General features: G+C 38.4%; 1 protein-coding gene across 1 annotated transcript in view; it reads left to right on the forward strand.

Moving 5' to 3' along the window:
* LOC118831168 (receptor-type guanylate cyclase gcy-1-like) overlaps positions 1-22,334 on the forward strand; it is a 139,876-nt gene that overhangs the window by 60,874 nt on the left and 56,668 nt on the right. The window contains 5 exon segments of the mRNA XM_036738341.1: positions 2,383-2,526; positions 3,170-3,291; positions 5,687-5,828; positions 12,638-12,686; positions 16,530-16,634. Of these exon segments, the coding sequence (XP_036594236.1) occupies positions 2,383-2,526; positions 3,170-3,291; positions 5,687-5,828; positions 12,638-12,686; positions 16,530-16,634 (562 nt within the window).

Here is a 22,334-nt window from a genome sequence, read left to right on the forward strand (position 1 = left end):
AGAGAGAGAGAGAGAGAGAGAGAGAGAGAGAGAGAGAGAGAGAGAATGAGAATAAACAGAAGGGTAGAGAGAGAGGGAAATGGAAGAGGTGGAGAGAGAGAGGAAAGTAGAGGAGGGAGAGAAAATAGAAAGTGGGGAAAAGAAGGAAAGAGATGGACAGGAAAAGGAGAGAAGAGAGAGAAATGGAAAGGGAGAGGGGGAGGAGAAGAGAGAGAGAAGTAGGAAAGGACAAGGGAAGAGGGAAGAGAGAAGGGGGAGAAAGAGGAGACAGAGAGAGGGAAGAAGGTGAGGGATAGGAGTGGTGGTAAAAGCAAGACATAGTAGATAGAGAGCTTGAGGCCAGGAAGACTTGGGCTCAAGTCTTTATTTTGACACAAACCAGGTGTATGACCTTTGACCAAGTGCTATATTAATGGGAATGGAAAGATCTTTCCCATCTGTTAATAGGCTTATATGACCCACTTGAGTTACATGGAAGCCTGAGTCACATGAGTCTGGGTCATATGGAGCCTGTGGTGGGAGGAACTTGCTGAACACGTGGAGCAGGAGTTTGGAGTGAGTTGGAGCTGGAGAGAGAGGAGGCAGAGACAGAGCAGAGTAGCTAGTGCGAGTGAGAGAGGGGCATTTTGCCTAAGGGAGCTTGTTTTGTAGGGAGGCCTGATTGAAGGAAGGCTTAGGGATGGCAGTGCCCCCTGCATTACTAATGTCTACTAACTTCTTTATTACTGTGGTAAATCTGGCTTTCTGGTATATGAAAAAATATTTTGGTTTTGTCTTCAATGAAGAGTCTGTCATATCTTGTGATTCAAACCTGGGAATATGCCTGCATATTCATAGCAGCCACTGTGGGTATCGCATTAGTGATATACCAAGTCACTTAACCCTTTCAGTGCCCTAGGCAACTCTCTAAGACCATAAGTTGAAGAGATCTTGACGTCAATGGAGGGGGTTTCCTCACTTGGTAGTTCCCTATACCAATAAAATAACAGGTTGAGTCTCTAACTCTTATCGTGTGTGTGTGCGTGTGTGTGTGTGTGTGTATGTGTGTGTGTGTGTGTGTATTTTGTTTGGTGTATATGTGATAACTTCCCTGGAAAATCCCATGTTATGCAATGATTTTATTTCCCACTTATGTTGATTGGTTGTATTTCAGATTTCTGACTTGCAATAGTTCTCAAAATTTGTGGAATAAAATGGCAGTGTAACATAGTGGAGAGAGCACTGAGCTTATCAAAGACCAATGAACTTGGAGATGTAGGCACAGGTTCTGAGTTTTAATCCGGTTTTGCTGCTTGCTAGTGTTACCTTAGGCAAGTGACCTAACCCATCTAGACCTCAATTTCCTAATCTAGAAAGTGAGGAGGTTGGGCTAGATGAACTCTAAGGCCCCTTCTAGAACTACAACCAAAGTCAAATAACATTGCAGTCCCATAGGATCCATTCCTGATTCTTCACCTTTGATAGGTAACCTCTAAGTCAACTTGGTTGAATTAAAAGGTATTGTCATGGCATAATTTGAACATTATAGTCACCAACCTACACATCAGAAGGGCTTCATTTGATCCTGTGTCATTCTAAAGTAATAGTTCACTATTCATATTTCTATAGTACTTTCATGTTCCTCAACAAAGTCCTTCTCTAATACCATATCATGGTGTAGAGACCACCCTTGTTTCCTGAAAGCTTTACCAGAAAAGCACAGGTTCTGTAAGATTCTGTTAAGATGGAAAGGCTTTGAGTATCCCTGTAGCAATACATTGCTTACTGAGGAACAGACAAGCTAGGGACAATGAGTCATCACTAGCAGGTTTGCCACTAAGTAATGAATTCTCTAGTTGAAGAGACCCATAAAAAACAAAAAATGCAAAATGACCCTCAGATCTCCTTCTACTTTCACAGTAAACAATTGTGGAAGTGAAGAAATGGTGGAAAAGGGGGAAGAAGGTGTTAAGAATTAAACTGTTTTTGGATTATCTAGAAACATTAATGTAATTATATATACTGAGCAACTAGGTGGTGCAATGAATAGAGTGCTAGGCCTGGAGTCAGGAAGATGAAGCTTCCTGAGTTAAAATCTGGCCTAAGACATTCAGCAGAATAGGCAGGCTTTCATGGACAATTCTATAGCAAACCACATTTTCAAAGTCACAAAATTGGCTAAGTGCTATATGTAAGTGCCTACCATAAGGCAGGCACTTAACAATGATTCTTGATTGAACATGTGAAAGTAAAAAGGGAAAGAATTCCAGGCATGATAGGCAACTGTGCAAAGGCATGGATGTGGGAGATGGAATGTACATTTTCAGAAAAAAACTAGGGGAAAAAGGGAATTAGTAAGTGTGCCCTAGACAGACACTATCAAACTCATATTAATTTTTGCAGAGAACTGGATCGTCCAAATATTTGTAAATTCACTGGAGGCTGCATTGAAGAGCCTAACATTGTCATTGTGACTGAATACTCTCCAAAAGGAAGTTTGAATGATGTTCTGCTCAATGAGGACATTCCTATCAACTGGGCGTTCAGGTCCAAGATGCATGTTGGAATGATTGGAGATATGATGAGTAGGTTGGCCACCGAGCTATGGTATCCTGTGACTATGCTTAATTATTGTTAATGTACATAATTAATTGCTTGTTGTCTGCTGCTGTCCCCAAGGAATTATACTAGAAGAGGCTATGATCCAGGTTGCTAGGCAACATATTCTTGTTGCCCTAAACCTATTCAATGTCATGGAGTGGGTGAAGCAGTGCCCATTCACCACACATGGGAGGTTAAATTAAGTAGGATTTGGCAAAAGGTTCACACAAAGTGTCATTTCTCTTGTCCAAGTTATTATTCTGCTCATCTCCTTGTTGGGACTTAAATCAGAACAACACTAAAATAATAACAACTATTATCCAAGTATCTGGGCATGTAAAGTTTTGGGGAAGGGGGTAATCTTGAAGGGATCATATGATTACTTATTGGAGATGCCATAGAAGGAATATCTGTTCAGGAACCAAATTGAAACAGATCCCCTTCCAAGGGGATGCTATGATTCTGAGCTTTGTTTCTATTGTATAACTTTGCTTGACATTTATCCTGAAATGTGCTAAAAATACTGTCTTTCAGAGAATGGTCCTTGGTTTTATGCTGTGATCAGTCCAGGTGTTTATTTGTGTCTTAGGTTTTCTTTTGCTACAGACATTGCCCAGGGAATGGCTTATCTTCATCAGCACAAAATATTCCATGGACGTCTGAAATCTACTGACTGTGTTAAAGATGACTGAGGGGTATGCAAAATTTCAGGTAAAGGGATCCAATGAATGCTTGGTATTTGTTTTTCAAGTCAATTGTTTTCAATCCTTCAACCTTATCTGTTTAATCCTTATATTGTTTCCACCTCGTAATAATTTCTTACCACACAATAAAATCCATAAGGGGAAGGAAAACTTTCCACTTGAAATTTGCGCCTTGCCCAGTACATAATGCAGAGATCTACATAGAGTAAGAGTTCTTGCTGTTGGTGAATGTAGCTTATGACACCACTCCCATTTCATAGGTAATGAAATCAAAGAAGAAATAGGTAAAGAGATTTTCATGGTGATTACTGGAAACTGAGAATCATTGTGATTTATCAAGTAGATAGGAAATAAGGAGTGTCCTAAAGAGATCAGGATGCTATTGAGATTTAGGGAGCAGAGCTAAAGAAAAAGACAGCAAGTGCAAATGTTCTTAGCACAAAGGGAAAGTTCCCTCTGTGCACCTCTTGGATTGAGAGGACAACTGAAGAAGGGAGCAATTGGATTGTTCCAGTGCTAGACTGATTTGTGAGTAGTTTGATTTACGTAAAGCTAAGACATTACTTGGTGGCATAGTGAAATGCATACTACCTGGCCTGGGCAGATAATTTAGTGTGAATATCTGCTGGGTAGAGACTGGAAAACACTGAAGTGCACTGGGTGGTGAGCTATACTGATTAATCTTGGGTTTCCTTCTGTTTTTGTGTCTTCATTGTGGCATGTGAGGAGTGTTACTGTGTGCCTCTGTTGGTCTGTGTTGATGACTTCTCTTGTTCCATACACAGCATTTAATGGTATGAAAAGAAAGCTGGGAATTCAGTTTTGATCTAATACTGCCTTTCTGAATTGTACCAGCTGAGCTTGTTCCTGTTTTCTGAGAAGTCTGATTAAAGAGTTGGAGGAGATGAGGGGGAGGGTAGTGGATGGAGGATTATAGGGAACATTCTTCTGATAATAATATAAACCCACCTATGTACTTTGGGAGCATCAGACTTAGCCAGGGAATTCAGTAAGCTTTCTTCTCTGAGGCTCATTTGTTCATTCCAAAAGCATTTATTAAGTATCTACTATGTGCTAAGCAGTGGGGATATAAGGAAAAAAATCATTCCTTGCCCTCATGGAGCTTATATTCTACTGGAGGAAAACAACTGGGGTGAATCAGGAAAAGCATTGTAGAGGAGATGGCGCTTGAGCTGCTCCTAAGAGGAGGATAACCTTATTAGTGCAATGAAATGATACTTCCAGGCTCCTTGTCTCTTGGAGGACTATGTTAACAGATTTCAGCAAGTTACGCTGACTGAAACTTTTAGTATGACATTGTTGTATGTGAAAAGATAATATTTAATAATGTATATATTTAATGTATATTCATATTTTCCATTAGTTACTATGTATAGTAATTTTATATGTATACTATAGATCATATATACATATGTTTTTAGTACTTTTAGTAAAAGAGACAAAAAAGGATAAGCAATATGGACCAAGGAATGATTCAAAAGTCTTTTTTATGCATGTTTTGAATGCATTCTTTAATATATGCACATGGAGTGAGATACTTCTTATTCTTTGTCTGGTCCTGATCCTTCCTCACTTAGACCTCCTATCAATAATCTAAGGTGTGGTTGGGAGGAATCTGCAATGCATAAAGTCTACCCTTGGATGATCTAGAGAAAATCTGAGAAATTATATCTTCTAGTCAGATACTTCCCTGATTTAGGAATGGTAATGGGCTATTTACTTTGCAGAGAAGGTGCTGACCTGCAGGGGGAGTTTCCTCATTTGGTATGTCCCTATGACAATAAAAATAAGGACAGGTTCTATCTTTTTCCTTCCCCCTATCTTTTGTTTTTATACTACCTTAATTGCCAAATCTCTTTTTCTCCAATCTCTCACTTGGCAAGCCAACTCTTATAAAAAAAAAACAACAAAAAATCAATTTACCAAATCTAAAAAAATATCAACTACTCAGTATATTTACTTATAGTATGTTCAGTGATTCACACCCATACCCACCCAACACACACACACACACACACACACACATGCACACACACACACACACACACACACACGCACACACTTCTACAAAGAGAGGGAGGAATGGAGCACTTCTTGCACCTTCTTTCTTCCCTTTATTCCACATCATAATCTATTTCATGGATCAAATTTAATTGCACACAGAAACAATTTGCTTAGACTGCAGTTTGAGTGCATTTGTTACATTAGTACTTCATATCAGCTAGGGTACTTTATCTTTTGACATTAAGATTTTTATACATCCTAGACACCTAAATCACCATCATTTTAGATTGAGTGTTTTGATATTAATGTGATGATATACAGTGGTATAATTACAAAAATCTTAATTAAGCCTTCTTTCTCTCTTTCCTTAATGGTAGATTTTGGATTAAAGTCATACCAAGAGGAAGATTTGTCTGAAGGTTTTAGTTCATATCAACAGCACCTGAGGCAGATGTATATGGCTCCAGAAGCTCATTTAGTGCCAAAATGGGAACCATCTGCATTGGGAGATGTATACAGGCGATCCATGGCCTTTTCTGAGGAACTATGTATCAAGGACCATATTTACACAGAAGTTTCTTTGGTATTCTGGAATCCATCATTTCAAGACTCTAAGGAAAGCTACACATGCAGATCTCAGTGTGATTGCTTTGGCAGAGAACGATTTGTTTCGTTTCATTTTGTTTTTTTTTTAATTTCTAACCTTATAAAGAACTATGTACATATGATCCTCACTTGATCCTCTCAAGAATTCTGTGAAGCAGATATCTGTTAGAGGTAAGGAAAGTGAGTCTGAGAAAAGGTAAGTGACTTTCCTGTGGACACACAGATAATTTTCGAGTCAGCAAGTCTTTCATAATTTAATTCCATAATTATCTAATATATTCATTCTGCTTCCAGAGAAAGCCACAAGTTTTAGACAAAAATAAGGAAGATTGAGAGCATTTGATTGATAATATGATGTCAGGTACATTATTATAATGCAAGAGTCATTTCATATCATTGTTTTTTGCTGTAGAGAAAAAAATAAAATTAATAAAATGAAATAGACACTGCTGGAAAGCATGAAAGGGGAATTTTCAAGCAGATGGGGGATAAAAACTGAAAAAGAAGTATGTTGGTCAATGAAATCTTTTCCCAATTGGAAGAAGACTACTGCAAGCTTGGATTTAACTCCTTGATAACCCTGTGGCAAGTTTGTGCACAAGCCAAAAATAGTAGCTGTGATAGGTTGGAGGGATATTTAAAAAAAAAAACAAACAAATTCATAGAAAGCACAATGTTACGTTAAAAAGCACCTCCCTGGAGTAACTGTACTAATAGAGTATCTCAACAATGAAGGTCATTAACGCTTTGTCTCTGATAAGTTGTAAACATGATAGATAGCTAAGGGATATTGATACTATTCTGATTCCTACTTATTCCACAAAATAGAGTAGATCAAAGTGGGTTGAAATGGATGAAATAGCCAGAAACCATGTAGAGGGAGAAGACCTATGCTATTTGAACATCCAAAGTATTAGCAACAAACATTTCAAGTTTTCTTGTCAAAGGAAAAAGAATTATGCAATAATTAATTACCCTTCTAATTTAGCAGAAAGTGATAAATTAAATTATACTTAGATGTTTGTATTTCTTTAAACCTTCTATAAAGTGAGTATAATATTATTTGTAAGAATATTATACATTAATCAATATACAGTTACATTTTCTTTTTCAAAAAATATGTTTATGACATAATTTGATTGGTATTTTGCTACACATATTACTGATAAAGTTGTGTGTAATATTTTTGCTTCTTACTACTAGAGGGTATTATGGGTATCATCTAGCCCGTTCCTGCCTATTAGTAGCCCCAAGATTATAAAGCACTTCATAATTGCTGGGGAGTGGGGTGAAAGAGTGAGGGAGAATTTATGCTGTAGTTCTGAAACTGTGCCAAGGAATGTGTCTGGGTCTACCAGTCGAACTTTTTAGCACCAGCCCCTACCTATTTGGTAAACTTTGATTCTTTTCAGTATGTCTCATTACTTTAGAAAGAATATAATCAAGGTAGCAAGAAAAAATATAATTACATTAGTAATCTGAATCCCAGGTCATATTCAGTCACCTAGACAACAGGAAGGGCAAAATGTCAGAAATATAGCTCTCAGTGGCTCCCATTTAGGAGCTGAGCAGGGGTACTTCCTTAACAAATAATTGTTGCCACTTACACCGTGATGATCAATGCAAGAAATACAGGGTGCTCCCATAGTCTCGGTCATTATAACTTTCTTCTGGCTCTGTGATGATCACTTTCCTTTTTGATACAGTATGCACATTGTTCTATACCTCAGTCCTTTGAATGATGACACACAGTATATTATTTCCCCAAAAAGAGCTAGGTTTGCTTAGCTATTAATGTCCCTTCAAGGGTAAATGATAGAACAGAAATGAGTAGGTTGGCTTGACCCAATCTCTATTGTATCCTCTTTGTTCTCTCTTTTCTAATCCTCAGTCCTCATGTTGCTTACCCTGCATATGGGTGTAATAGAGGGTGCATTCATATGGCCAAATTACCTTTATTCATTCTAACTACTGGACAGAAACACTAGTTAGAATATGCTTCTAATATATGAAAGGAAACTATGAAAATAATATCCGCCACCAACCTGATTCTTAGAGGTTCTGAGAGACATTTATACTAGACTTTGACAAGGTTCCCTCTCTGCCCAGCCACAGGCTCTGAGGCGGTCATTTAGTAAGTTTCTCAGTCAGCACTACCCACAAGAGAACACTGGCTGTTTGAGTCTCTAATGTGGGAAATGTGGTAGCTAATCCTGGTTGAGCCATAGGAACAGATTGATGCCTTGGGCCTCCAGTGCATTTTTTTGTGGTTCTAGCTAGGCGTTTTGCAAAGTTGTTTGTATGATATAATTTGATTGGCAATTTGCTGCATAAATTACTGATAAAGTTGTTTCTAATATTTTTACATCAGTCGTCTTTCTCATCAGAGAATATATATATGGCTATCTGTTGTTTAAGAATATATACATGTTGTTTGTTGCATCATGCCAAATAAGTGCTTATTTTGTTATTGAAAAATAGTTTACGGAAAAAAAAAACTTACCCTCAAAACAACTCAATCACAAAATAGGGGATTAAAACAAAATGAAGTTATTATCATAAGCTGACAAAGTTATTCTTATTATCTTATTAAGGTAATAAAACTTATTTTTACTACAATGGGCACATTCATACTGAGCCTTACCTGTTTGCTATGATGCACCTGCCATACAGATAAAGCATCTGAGACAATCATTCAACAACCATTTATTAAGAATTTCCTAAATACAGGGACGGAGCCAAGATGGCGGCTGGAAAGCAGGGACTTTCATGAGCTCCCTGCCAAGTCCCTCCAAAAACCTATAAAAAATGGCTCTGAACAAATTCTAGAATTGATGAACCCACAAAATAGCAGAGGGAAGCAGGGCTCCAGCCCAGGGCAACCTGGATGGTCTCTGGGTGAGGTCTATTGCACACGGAGCTGGGAGCAGAGCAGAGCAGAGCCCAGCAGGGGTGGCAGCAGGACCAACCACACTGAGAGCTGGGCAGCGTGGGTCCTGGTTCTCTGAATCAGCGAGCTGTGGCAGTTACCAGACTTCTCAACCCACAAACACCAAAGACTACAGAGAAAGTTAGTGGGAAAAGCTGCGGGAGTGGAAGGAGTGGAAGGAGTTTGCGGTTCAGCCACCACCCCGGGGGCAGCACAGGTGGCATAGCTGCAGAGCTACAGCTTCAGTTGCTTCTGGCCCCAGGCCCACCTGGTGTGAGGAATTAAGTGGCTGATCAGAGCAGGAGTGCAGAGCCTGCTGAAAATCTGAGTCCAGTCTGGGTTGGGGGTTCTTGGGGAAGGAGAGTGCTGGTGTGGCAGAGCTGGCTGTAATAGTTCTGAAAACAACAGCGGATCCCCTCAAGCTTAGAACAAAGTACTCTTTGCTCTACAAGCAGTCATACCCTGACAAAAAACTCCAGGGTCAAGTAAGTTGGCTGGGAACATAGCCAGGCGGTGAAAATGCACTCACATTCACCCTCAGACTTTGGAATCTTTCTTTGGTGAGAAAGAAGACCAAAACATACAGCAAGAAGAAGTCAACAAAGTCAAAGAGCCTACAACAAAATCCTCCAAGAAAAACATGAACTGGTCTCAGGCCATGGAAGAGCTCAAAAAGGAGTTGGAAAAGCATGTTAGAGAAGTAGAGGAAACATTGGGAAGAGAAATGAGAATGATGGAAGAAAACCATGAAAAACAAGTCAATGACTTGCTAAAGGAGACCCAAAAAAATACTGAAGACAATACTGAAGAAAACAACACCTAAAAAATAGACTAAGTCAAATGGCAAAAGAGCTCCAAAAAGCCAATGAGGAGAAGAATGCCTTGAAAGCCAGAATTAGCCAAATGGAAAAGGAGATCCAAAAGACCACTGAAGAAAATACTACCTTAAAAATTAGATTGGGGCAAGTGGAAGCTAATGACTTTATGAGAAACCAAGATATTATAAAACAGAACCAAAGGAATGAAAAAGTGGAAGACAATGTGAAATATCTCATTGGAAAAACCACTGACCTGGAAAATGGATGCAGGAGAGGTAATTTAAAAATTATTGGACTACCTGAAAGCCATGATCCAAAAAAGGAGAACTGCCCTGATATTCTAGAGCCAGAGAGTAAAGTAGAAATTGAAAGAATCCACTGATCCTGAAAAAGATCCCCAAAAGAAGACGCCTAGGAACATTGTTGTCAAATTCCAGAGCTCCCAGATCAAGGAGAAAATACTGCAAGCAGCCAGAAAGAAACAATTTGAGTATTGTGGAAACACAATCAGGATAATACAAGATCTAGCAGCTTTTACATTAAGGTACCAAAGGGCTTGGAATAGGATATTCTGGAGGTCAATGGAGCTAGGATTAAAACCAAGAATCACCTACCCAGCAAAACTGAATATTATGCTTCAAGGTAAAATATGGATTTTTAATAAAATAGAGGACTTTCAAGCTTTCTCAGTGAAAAGACCAGAGCTGAATAGAAAATGTGACTTTCAAACACAAGAATCAAGAGAAGAATGAAAAGGTACACAAGAAAGAGAAATCATAAGGGACTTACTAAAGTGGAACCATTTTGTTTACATTCCCACATGGAAAGATGCCGTGTATAATTCATGAGACCTCAGTATTAGGGTAGCTGAAGGGAATATACATACATACATACATACACATAGATAGATAGATAGATAGATAGATAGATAGACAGATAGATAGATAGATAGAGGGCACAGGGTGAGTTGATTATGAAGGGATGATATAAGAAAATAAAATCTAATTAAGGATGAGAGAGGAATATATTGAGAGAGGGAGAAAGGGAGAGATACAATGGGATAAATTATCTTTCATGAAAGTGGCAAGAAAAAGTACTTCTTTGGAAGGGAAGAGGGGGCAGGTGAGGGGGAATGAGTGAATCTTGTTCTCATTGGATTTGACCAGACGAGGGAATAACATACATACTCAACTCTTACCCCACAGGAAAGAAGGAAGAAAGAAATAAAAAGGGGGGACAATGATGGAAGGGAGGGCAGATAGGAGGAGAAGGTAATCAAAGGAAACACTTTTGAAAAGGGACAGGGTCAAGGGAGAAAACCGAACAAAGGGGTATAGGATAGGAAGGAGCAAAATATAGTTGGTCTTTCACAACATGAGTATTGTGGAAGGGTTTTACATAATGATGCACATGTGGCCTATGCTGAATTGCTTACCTTCTTAGGGAGGGTGGGTGGGGAGGGAAGAGGGGAGAGAATTTGGACCTCAAAGTTTTAAAAGTAGATGTTCAAAAAAAAAGTTTTTCATGCAATTAGGAAATAAGATATATAGGCAATGGGGCATAGAAATCTATCTTTCCCTACAAGAAAGTAAGAGAAAAGGGGATGGCAGGAGTGGGGTGACAGAAGGGAGCACTGACTGGGGAATGGGGCAATCAGAATATATGCCATCTTGGAGTGGGGGGGGTGATAGAAATGGGGAGAAAATTTGTAATTCAAACTCTTGTGAAAATCAATGCTGCAAACTAAAAATATTAAATAAATAAATATAATTTTTTAAGAAAGAAAGAAAAACAAGAAAGGGAAAATGGTTCAATGTAAGTTGAAGATGTCAGGGAAGGCTTTTACCAAGAAGGGAGCACTTGAGAGGGGCCTGGACTGATACATATAGATTTTATATACAGGAGTGGGAAAGGGCTTTCCCAATAAAAGTTAGGAAAAATGAAGAGGTTGTAAATTTGGAGGCATCTAGGGACTGGCTAGAGTAGAATGAAAAGTCCAGCGTGCACTGAAAGATCAAGTTCACATATCTAAAAAGGCATGAGAGAGAGAGAAAGAGAGAGAGAGAGAGAGAGAGAAGTGGGGGAAGTATCTCAGAGAAATGAAGCACTAGGTGTAAGTCCCACAGTTAACCTCTCAGTGCTCTAGAGAGCTATCTAGGTTTAAATCTTGATTCTGATATTAGTTTGATGTGTGACCATGGGCAAGGCATTTGACATCTCTGATTTCTTATCCTTAAAATGGAGATAATGATGATGAAGACAATGATGAGGATGATGGCACTTACCTCAGGGTTGTTGTGAGGCCCAAATGAGATAATATGTTTAAAGTGCTTTGCAAACCTTAAAACAGGTATATAAATATCAGCTATTATTGTTTCTCATTAGGTTAGGTGAGAACCTCCATGTCAATATAATTCCTTATGTAAAAAATATTGACCTACTATCCAGTCCCCATTAAGAAATAAAAGTACTTGTGAATACTTGTGAATTCAAACCGATTTCTCTAATAGTCTTCAAAACCCTATAATAAATAAAAAATGTTAGACTAGGTTATCATTAAGGTCCTTTCCAATCCTAAAGTACTATGATTATGAGATTCTTACTTTAATGAACAAATTATTTTATTTTATATTGGAAATATGATTAGTGAATTACTTTTCTAATGTATTTTGTTCTTTGATCCCAGAAATTACCCCCAAGTTTATCTTTAGTAATGGTATATGTATAATATATATATTTTAATTGGAGGATGAATTTTAACTGTGTTTTGTAAAGAAGTAGCCTCATATAGTGTTTTTTTTTAATCTGGAAAATTTTATTTCTTAAAGAATAGTAGAACTTATTTGAAAAAAAAATGTTTTCCATGAAAAATCTCTATTTGGACAAAAGGCAAGTAACCTGTGTGAATTCTTTAGATTTATTTGTGTGTAGGATGAGAGTCTTCACATTTAAATGATATTTGTACTGTTTTGCAGCTATGCCATCATTTTATTAGAGATTGCCACAAGAAATGACCCTGTGCAGGTAAGACCCTGGGAACTCTTTGACATTTTAAAAATCACCACTAAAAATCCATTTCTTAAATTTTTCAAGCAAATGAATCTATGACATGTAATTTTCTCCAGTTCCCACGTAATGTCCTATCCAGGGAACAGTGCTATCTCTGATTTATTCATGAACGGTTTTAAAAGCATATATTTTAAATGGCAAAACTTTGGGTTTGAAGAGAGAAAGATGAAGAAAAATTAAGTCCTACACTGTAAATTTTAGGGTTGTTTGAGTGTTAAGGATTATCTTCTTGCTTCACTCTTCTTTTCTCTGCCACCCCACCACTCAACTCCAAAGATTCAGGGGTATTGATTTGAAGACAGTAGTACTAAAAAGACTCATGCTTCATTTGAAACACTGTCATCCTCTGAGATTTAATGTTTGCCTGCATTTTAATCTGTTAGGATAAAAAACAAACCCAAATTCCAACTTAATGCCATAAGATAAGGCCTCTCTCTCTCTTTCTCTCTCTCTCTCTCTCTCAATCTCTCTCTCTCTCTCTCTCTCTCTCTCTCTCTCTCTCTCTCTCTCTCTCTCTTTCTTCCTCTCTCTCCCCCCCACCCCCCCACACCCCTATACGTAATTATATCATTTTTTACCCAAGGTTTTTGCCCTCCTTTTTGGAAATTGTTTGTAAACCTCTGTTTATTATGTGGTGTTTTTTTTAACCCATAGGCATTTTTTAATTATGGTAAAGAAGTGACTGAAATGTTGTACTCTTTGACCCAGAGATTCCATGACTAGGCATATATCTGGAGGAGGTCAGTGAAATAAAAAAAGAGCCCTGTATCAATCAATAAGCATTTGTTATACCAAAATATTTAAAAGAGAACTTTTTGAAATAGCAAAAAACTAGAAACAATGTACAGATCCATCAGTTGGGGAAATGCCAAATTGTGGTATGTTAATATATTTATTGAATTATATTGTATTATAAAAATGGATATTATTAATATAAAAAAGCATAGGAAAACCTATATGAACTGACACAAAGTGAACTAAACAGAATTAGGAAAAGAGTATATATAATGACTACAACAAGGTGATACAGTGAAATGAGCAATGGCTTTTAAATCAAAGGACTAGTGTTTAAATATTAAATCCTTTGTCACTTAAAACCTGTGTGACCTTAGACAGCAACAGATAATAATAATAGCTAGCTTTATATAATGCCTTAAGGCCTACAAAGTACTATAAACATATGTGTATATGTATATATAGATATACATATATCTATATCTCTCTATGTATCTATCTATCTACCTATCTATCTACTTATACATTCGATGCTCACAACAACCTTGTGAAGTAGGGGCTATTATTTTCTCCATTTTACAGATGAAGAAACTGAGGCAAATAGAAATAACTTGCCCAAAATCATACAGCTACTAAGTGTGTGAAGCAAAATTCAAATTCAAGTGTTCCTGTTTCCCATTATGCCAAACCTCCCTGGGTCTCAGTTCCCTCAAGATGAGATGAGTCTGTTAAACTATGGGTCATGACCCTATATGGGGCCCTGACCCACAGTTTAAATGCTGAAGGGGTAGGGAGTGAGAAAAGTTTAAGATGCCCTGGACTAGATAACCTTTATTATTTCTCCCAATTCTAAATATATTTTTCTATGTTCCATACACAAGCCATGTATTGCAATAAAGATAAAATCCTAATAGCTTTTGTTTATATACTTTTCAACAAAGTATACTCCAAACATTGCCTCATATCTTCCTTAAAAAGGTATAAGGAAGAGTAAGAATTATCATATACACCTTATACATGAAGAGACTGAAATTCAAATTGATTGATTTCCCCAAGGTTATACAACTAATAACTGAGTACTGGAATCAGGACTATAACTGAGGTCTTCTGGTTCTAAATCCTGAGAACTTTCCATTACCCTTAGCTACCTTTACAAATTAGTCTGTAAGGAAAAAGTAGATGAGGAGGACAGAAGAAAGAATGGTTTCTTGCAGTTATTTCATTTGATTACTTGAAACATTGTTTGGATACCAGTGCCAGAAATCAAAAATCTTGTTTAACATGTATGCATTTCTTAGAACAATGTGACAAAAATAACCCAGCACCTGGCAAAAGAAAAGCAGACTGTTCAGATATGTTACATATTTGCTTCAGTACTGCCAGGTTAAAGCAATAAAAAAGATAAGAGGGGAAAAGAAAGAATAGAAGGACATAATCAGAAAATATGCTTAGTACCCTGAAACATTCTAGAGTGATGAGTCTCTTCTGGGTCTTGGTATCTTATTGTATAAAATGAGATTGTTTAAGCAACTGGGAGTTCTTTACCTGGGGTCAATCACCTAGGTTTTTAAAGATATATATTGATAACTGTATTTCAGCATGTTATTGCTTTTGTAATTCCTTGCTCTTTATTTTATGCTTTTAAAAACATTTCTCTGAGAAAGGGTTCATATAGGCTTCACGAGACCACCAAAAAGATCTGTGACACAAGAAAGGTTAAGAGCTGCTGGTGTAGTTGATCCTTGAGGTTCTTTTCGGCCTTGACATTCTGTAATTCTTTGAGATTGTATTCCCACACACAAAACCACATGGTGTGTGTGTGTGTGTGTGTGTGTGTGTGTGTGTGTATAGAGGGAATGAAGTAAGGCATAGGGGTGAATGTGAATATGGAAGTGTTCATAGTAATGAAAACAGCCTTACTGGAAAAAAAATGTGTTAAGAAGTAGTGATAGATACAATTGTACAGTTAAAGTGAGACCAGCTGATTAAGAATTATGACTGACAGGCTGAGAAATTTAGGCCTTGATCTGATTCTGTCAGCTCCCTGAGAGTTGGGATGCTTTCATTTTCTGTATTTCAATCTCTAGCACTTAGAACAGTGCCTGGCACATAATAGGGAATTAATAAATGCTTGCTGACTGATTGAGTGTAGGTAATAATGAGCTGTTGCGGTGTGAGCAAAGTGGTGGCTGCAGTTAGGAAGGTACGAAAAGATTGAAAAATAGACATATTCTCTTTAGTGCTAGTTATGGCACATAGTTCACAAGTCTAGTGGTATCTTCACTCTGTAAACCCCGCTATTCAAAATTTGATGGGTTGTTAGAGCTAGGCAGTACCTTAGAGACCATCTAAACCAAGAGTATTAATCTTTTGTGTGTGTTTGGCAGTCTGATGAAGCCTATGGTCCTCTTCTCAGAATAATGTTTTTGAATGCATAAAATTAAATACAGAACTACAAAGGAAAACAAATATATAGACACACACTTGTGTGTATACATACATATATACACATACATATGCATATGTGCACACATGCACATGTGTATGTATATACATATATACATATACATATCTATCTATATCTATATCTATATCTGTATCTACATCTATATCTATGTCTATGTCTATATCTATAGCTATGTCTATATCTATGTCTATATCTATATCTATATCTATATCTATATCTATATCTATATCTATATCTATATCTATATCTATATCTATATCTATATCTATATCTTCATGGACCCCAGGCTAAGAATTCCTGATCTAGTCCGACCCTCTCATTTTACAAGAGTGGAAAGTGAGACACAGGGACATGAAACTGCTCATTTAAGAGTACACAGTTAGCTGAGTGGCAGGGCTAGATTAGTAGTCAGGTCTTCTGATTCCCTCTTTTCAGGTAGTTGAAAGAATTAGATAATTGGAGCTCAGATTAGCTTTCAAATGGTTTACAAATGTATTGTTTTACTCTGGTGATGTTAGTTCTAAACTCACTGATTTTTTATAATACTAAATTGGTCCATTTTTCTCATTCCACATATCACCTTTTTTTCTTTTCAGAGAGAAGAGTCTTACTCAATGGAGTATGCCTTATGCCTTCCTCTACAAGAATTAGTTATTGACAAGTCAGAAAATTCCTGCCCTTGCCCCTCAGAATATGTGGAGGTAAGAGATATACAATCTGTCTTCTATAGACTGGCTACCCAAATTCATTTTTATTTCTTTTGTTTCATTTTTATTTCTTGAGAAGAGTTATATCCTGTTCTTCCATGTAACAATTCTTAATGTTTCCATGAATATTTGGAAAACGCACAGTTGTGACTTTGTCTTCAATTCTAGATAATAAGCTCCTGGAAGCTAAATAGATCATGTCTCTTTTTTTCACTGAGGTTTATTATACAGAGTGCCCATTTTGTTTTCTGACACGTGCTAGAGTGCTTCTATGAGGCATGAGGTCCCAGTGTTGCAGTCTAGGGGTGCTGGGAAACCTGAAATCCAAGGGTACTGGAGGGAGGGGGTTCTGCTTCGATAGAATTCGACCACTCAAGCCTTCCTTCAGTCTAAGTAGAAAGTTTATTGTAACACCAATAGAAGTAGGGAAGACTCCTAGCGAGTTTGTGCTATTTGTGATGCCAGCACAAGCAAGCCAGACTTTAAGAGTCTGAGCATTTAATGAGGATAAAATTAGTTCTTTTATACAGAAAGGCTGTGGGAAGATCTGGATGGAATCTAAGAGTGGCAAGTAGCCAGGGGTGGGGCTAGGTACAGACAAAGGAAGGAGTTAAATGAGTGGAGAGCCCAGTGAAAAGGGCAGTTAAAAGGATTATTGACTGGAATGGGCTGGTGCCTCAAATGAACTCCAAAGATCTCAGTTCAGAGTCTTTGGTCCCAAAAAACATGGTCTTTTCCTTTTTGGGGTCCAGATCTCATCCCCATCACCACCTGCCTGCTTTTGACGGGCCATGTAACTTCCTTTAACTCCCATCTCTAGGGGATGAACAGGAGAAGGCCTATCTCAGAGTGAGGCACTCTTCTTTACATTGTGCCACCTGCTTTAGAGAAGAACTTAGCCCAGCTATTCAGCATTACCACAGGCAAAAAACCCTCAGAGCTTTTCAGAAGGGAAAATAAACACTTTTAAAAATAACTAATGGTGAGGTGGAGATTCTCTCCAAATTCTCCACTGAAAAATGACTTATCAAAATTGCTTATTGAGGCAGTTGGTGGTTCAATGGCTAGATCAGTAGGCATGGACTCAGGAAGTTGTTCTTGGTGAATCATTTCAGTTGTTTCCAACTCTCAGTGATCCCATTTTGGGGTTTTGTTAGCAAGATACTGGAGTGGTTTGCCATTTCCTTCTCCAACTCATTTTACAGATGAAGAACTGAGGCAAACAGAGTGAAGAGACTTGGGCAAGTAAGTGAGGCCAGATTTGAACTCGTGAAAATGTGTATTTCTGATTCCAAGACCAGTGCTTTATCCACTGTGCCACCTAGTCAGGAAGACCTGAGCTCAGATAAGTTCTCAAATACCAGCTGTGTGTCCCTGTGCAGGTCACTTAAACCTCTGTTAGCTTCAGTTTCCTCATTTGTAAAATGGAGATAATAATATCTCCTACCTCCCAGGGTCATCGTGTGGGTCAAATGAGATAATTTTAAAGTGCTTAGTACCTAGCATGTAATAAATGGTATATTATTGTTAGCTCCTAATATTGTTATTATTATTATTACTTACCAAAAGTAATCAACAGAAGCATAGTGTCTAGAACAAACGCATTTTGCATCTCCATGCCTTTGGACTGGCTGCCTTCTATATCCAGAAAGCACTCCCTCCTCACTTAGAATCTCCAGTTTTCTTTAAAGTTTAGCTCCAGCATCCCTTTCTACATGAGGCCTTTCCTGATTCTTCCTCCCTCCATTCCATCGCAGTTCTTTCTCACAAAAAATTATCTTTTACAAATTTCTGTGTGTGTATGTGTGTGTGTGTTTGTGTTTGTGTTTGTGTATGCATATGCTTGTTGTCTTCCCTGATGGATGGTAAGCTCTTTGAGGCCGGGGGGGGGGGGGGGAGGGGGGCCTGATGCGGAACTAATAATGAACCCCTAAAAGGTATCTGAAGTTTCCCACAAATCTCAGGAACCTAGCGCCTAAACCCAGATCTCTGGCATTCCCCTGAGGCACCTGGCCCATCCCAGCCAACGATCCTTTTAACTGCCCTTTCATTGTGGCCTTCATTGTCAGTGCATGGCCCACCCCAGGCTAACTGCTGCTCCTTAATCCCATACAGATCATTCCACACTCTTTCCATATAAAAATACCAATTTTATCCTCATCAAATTGTGCAGATTCTTAGAATCTCACCTACTTCTATGGGTGACACCGTTAGAAACATATTTACATTGTCTAGGAATAAATAATACTCTTTGGGAAGCCAGGAAGGTTTTAATTATAGTTTACATTTATTTGTGCTGAATAAATGGGTACATCCCCTGAACATAGTACAGGAGAAAGTACAAAGGACTCAGATGGACGTCAGTCTTTTTTATTGACACCCCACCTCTAATCTCCCTCCAGGCTCTTCATTGGCCAGATACAAACCTCTGACTGCCTATGTCATGCCCTCCTCAAATGGCTTGTTTAACCATGTGACTAACCTTTCACCTGACAGGCCAGAGGCCTGGTTTCTGCTAAAGCTGGGGGAATACTTTCAACTCTGTGGAAACAAAACTGCTCCCCTGTTTCTTACACACTCCAAAAGTAATCTGATTAGGGGAAAGTATAGATTGGGAAGGGTAGGGAGACCGTCTTAATCAAAAGTGAAGCAGCCTTGTTGTGGTCTAGTGGCATTAGGAACACTGAAATGCAAGGTTACAGGCCAGGGGTCGAATCCTTTTGAGGTAGATTACTTTTGGAATATTCTATTTAGTTTTGAGAACCCCATTTTATAAGAGAGGGGAGGAAATGAGCATTTATTAAGTTCTTGCTATGTTCCAGGTTGTGCAGCTAGATAGTACTTTGGGTAGAGCATCAAGCCTGGAGTCAGGAAGACTCATTTCCCTGAATTCAAACCTGGCACCAGACACTTAATAGCTGTGTGACACTGGGGAAGTCACTTAACACCATTTGTCTTAGTTTTCTCATCTGTGAAATGATCTGGAGAAGAAAATGACCAACAATTCTAGTACCTTTACCAAGAAAACCCCAAATGGGGTCATGAAGAGTTGAACACAACTAAAACAACTAAATAACAACAATAATGTATGCATTAAATGCAATACAGGTCAGACTTGGAGTTGGGAAGATCTAGTTTCAGATAAAGGCAGTTGTGTGACCATGGGAAATTACTCAACCTCTCAGAGCCTCAGGAAATTCTCTAAGACTCTAAATTACCAACTACTTGCCAAGGTATGAATCTTCCTGACTCTTCCCCTTTCCCCTTCCAAAAGAAGAATGTAGCACTGTTATTAAACACTGGAGGGGAGAGTGGGGAATGGGACTACTGAAATAAATCAGGAATAGTCCTTGCTCTTAAGTTTATAGTTTAGTAAGGAAAACAATACAGGTAGATAGATAATTATAATGCAAATTGAAATAGAAGTTTGAACAGGAGTATCAAGTGCTATGAAATCAGAAAAAGGTGAAATGAAAACCATTATTTGATATGCATAATTATCTGAGCCTCCCTCATTAGGCTTGGCCATTAATACTAGTTACATCAGAAGAAAACTCCCTTTAGGAGTTTTGTTATATTTAATCTGCTTGATTCAGTACTCTGGATAGCATGTACCAAATGATAGGGGCTCAATAGATTTTTGGTTTTTGGGATGACAATTGATTCCTAGACATTCTGGCAGTTCAATCTGCTTATAATGATACATATTATGTAGCAGTCAGGCTGCAGGTATTTAAAGGCAATGCCTATGATCAAAGATTCAGATTCTGGACAAGGTGAGCCTTTTCAAAGTTTGTGGGAGTGAAAATTTCTGGAAAGCCTAGTAGACCCTGGTAAGGAGGAAATGCCAGGATTCCCACTGTGTTTCAGGGTTACAAAAACACATTATCCAGTAGGTCATCAATGACCCTAAGGGGTTATACTCCACATAGATTGTGAAATGTCAATGTGATGTGTGATAGATATCATGATATAATGGAAAGCATTGTACCAGATCAAGTGTCAATTTGACACTTGCTATCTATATGACCTTGGACATCACATAACATGACTTAACCACAGTTTTCTCATCTGTAAAGTATTGTACAAGCTTTGTACTTGATGGGGGAGTTGTGAGCATCATGAAAAGCATTTTTGACCAAGAAGTACAACATAAATATGAAGGGCCACTCAGAGATGCATACTCCACATAGCTTCCAAAGTGATTTCCCAAAGTCCAAGTTTCGCAATGTTACTTCCCTATTAAATAAGTTCACGGCACTCCCTAATACTTTTAGGGTGAAATATACATATCTCTGTTTGGCATCTAGTGCAGCTAGGTGGTGCAATGGATAGAGTGCAGGGGCCTGGAATCAGAAATCTTCCTGAGTTCAGATTTGGTCTCAGACACTAGCTGTGTTACCCTGAGCAAGAAATATATTTCTTTGGCAAGAAAACTCCAAATGGGGTCATGAAGAATTGGACACAAGTGAAATGACTAAATAAGTTTGGCACCTAAAGCTCTTTAAAACCTGACTCCAATCTACCTTTTTGGCCCTTATTTTTTTTTTACATAGTATTCCTTCCTGCACACCTGAGTCCAGTTGATCTGTACTTCTTGCTATGTTTGACATGTGGCATCCATTTCCTATATCCATGTCATTGCACAGGCTTTTTCTGGCCTGAAATCTACTTTCTCCTCACCTCCACCTCTTAAAACCCTTATAGTTGTTTAGTTATTTATCAGTCATGTCTGATTCTTTATGACCCCATTTGGGGTTTTCTTGGCAAAGGTATTGGAGTGGTTTACCATTTCCTTTTCCAACTCATTTTGCAGATGAGGAAATTGAGGCAAACAGGGTAAAGTGATTTGCCTGAGGTCACATAGCTAGTAAGTGTCTCAGCCCAGATTTGAACTCAGGAAGATGAGTCTTCCTGACTCCAGGCCCTTCACTCTATCCACTACACCACCTAGCTGCCCCTAACTTTCTTCGAAGTTCAATCCATACACAACTGTAATATCAATTGAGTTGGGACTTTCTTACTGTTTTAAAATGATTAATTAAGTGTCTTTGAGTCTTACTAGGTGCTAAGCCCCAGGCCCAAACCCCCATTAGGTGCTAAACCTATGTAGGTGTGACTTGGTAACCAAGGTAGGGCCCCAGGTGGGGCTAACTAAGGGAGGGCCTAGTTTACACATGAGTTTGAGTGATAGGTTTGGGACATCAGAGGCTCTTAGACCATGTGGGTTTAAGTGGCTTCTTTGTGACAATTCTAGGTCACATGGGTGAGTCGCATGTGTGACTCACCCCTGACCCTGAAAAAGATATAAAACAAGGGGTTGGTTTCTTCTTCTTGCCCATGGCAATGGTGGCATGAGTGACTCTGGGCCACCCTTGTTCTGAGCTCCCAGGCTGAACCTAGATGTTGGTAACTATGAATTGTATTGGGTCTGTCTGTTGATGTTTGTAATTTGTTTGTATTTTGTTCTGAAGTTCAGGATGCTGGATTTTTCCCCTGAACTAAGTGAATGCTGTCTGTATGCTGAATTAAGATAAGCTTGTCAACCCGTTAACATTGCTGTCCTTACTAAAGCAGATCAAAAGAACCTGTGCTTTTGTGGCATGCTTGTTGTTGGGGTTGTGTTGGTCTTTCACCCCCAAAACAGCTGCTAGCTGGATTGTAGAAACAACAACCAGCGAAATTACCTTGTAA

Source organism: Trichosurus vulpecula, chromosome 9 (assembly GCF_011100635.1).
Source record: "Trichosurus vulpecula isolate mTriVul1 chromosome 9, mTriVul1.pri, whole genome shotgun sequence".
NCBI lineage: Eukaryota > Metazoa > Chordata > Mammalia > Diprotodontia > Phalangeridae > Trichosurus > Trichosurus vulpecula.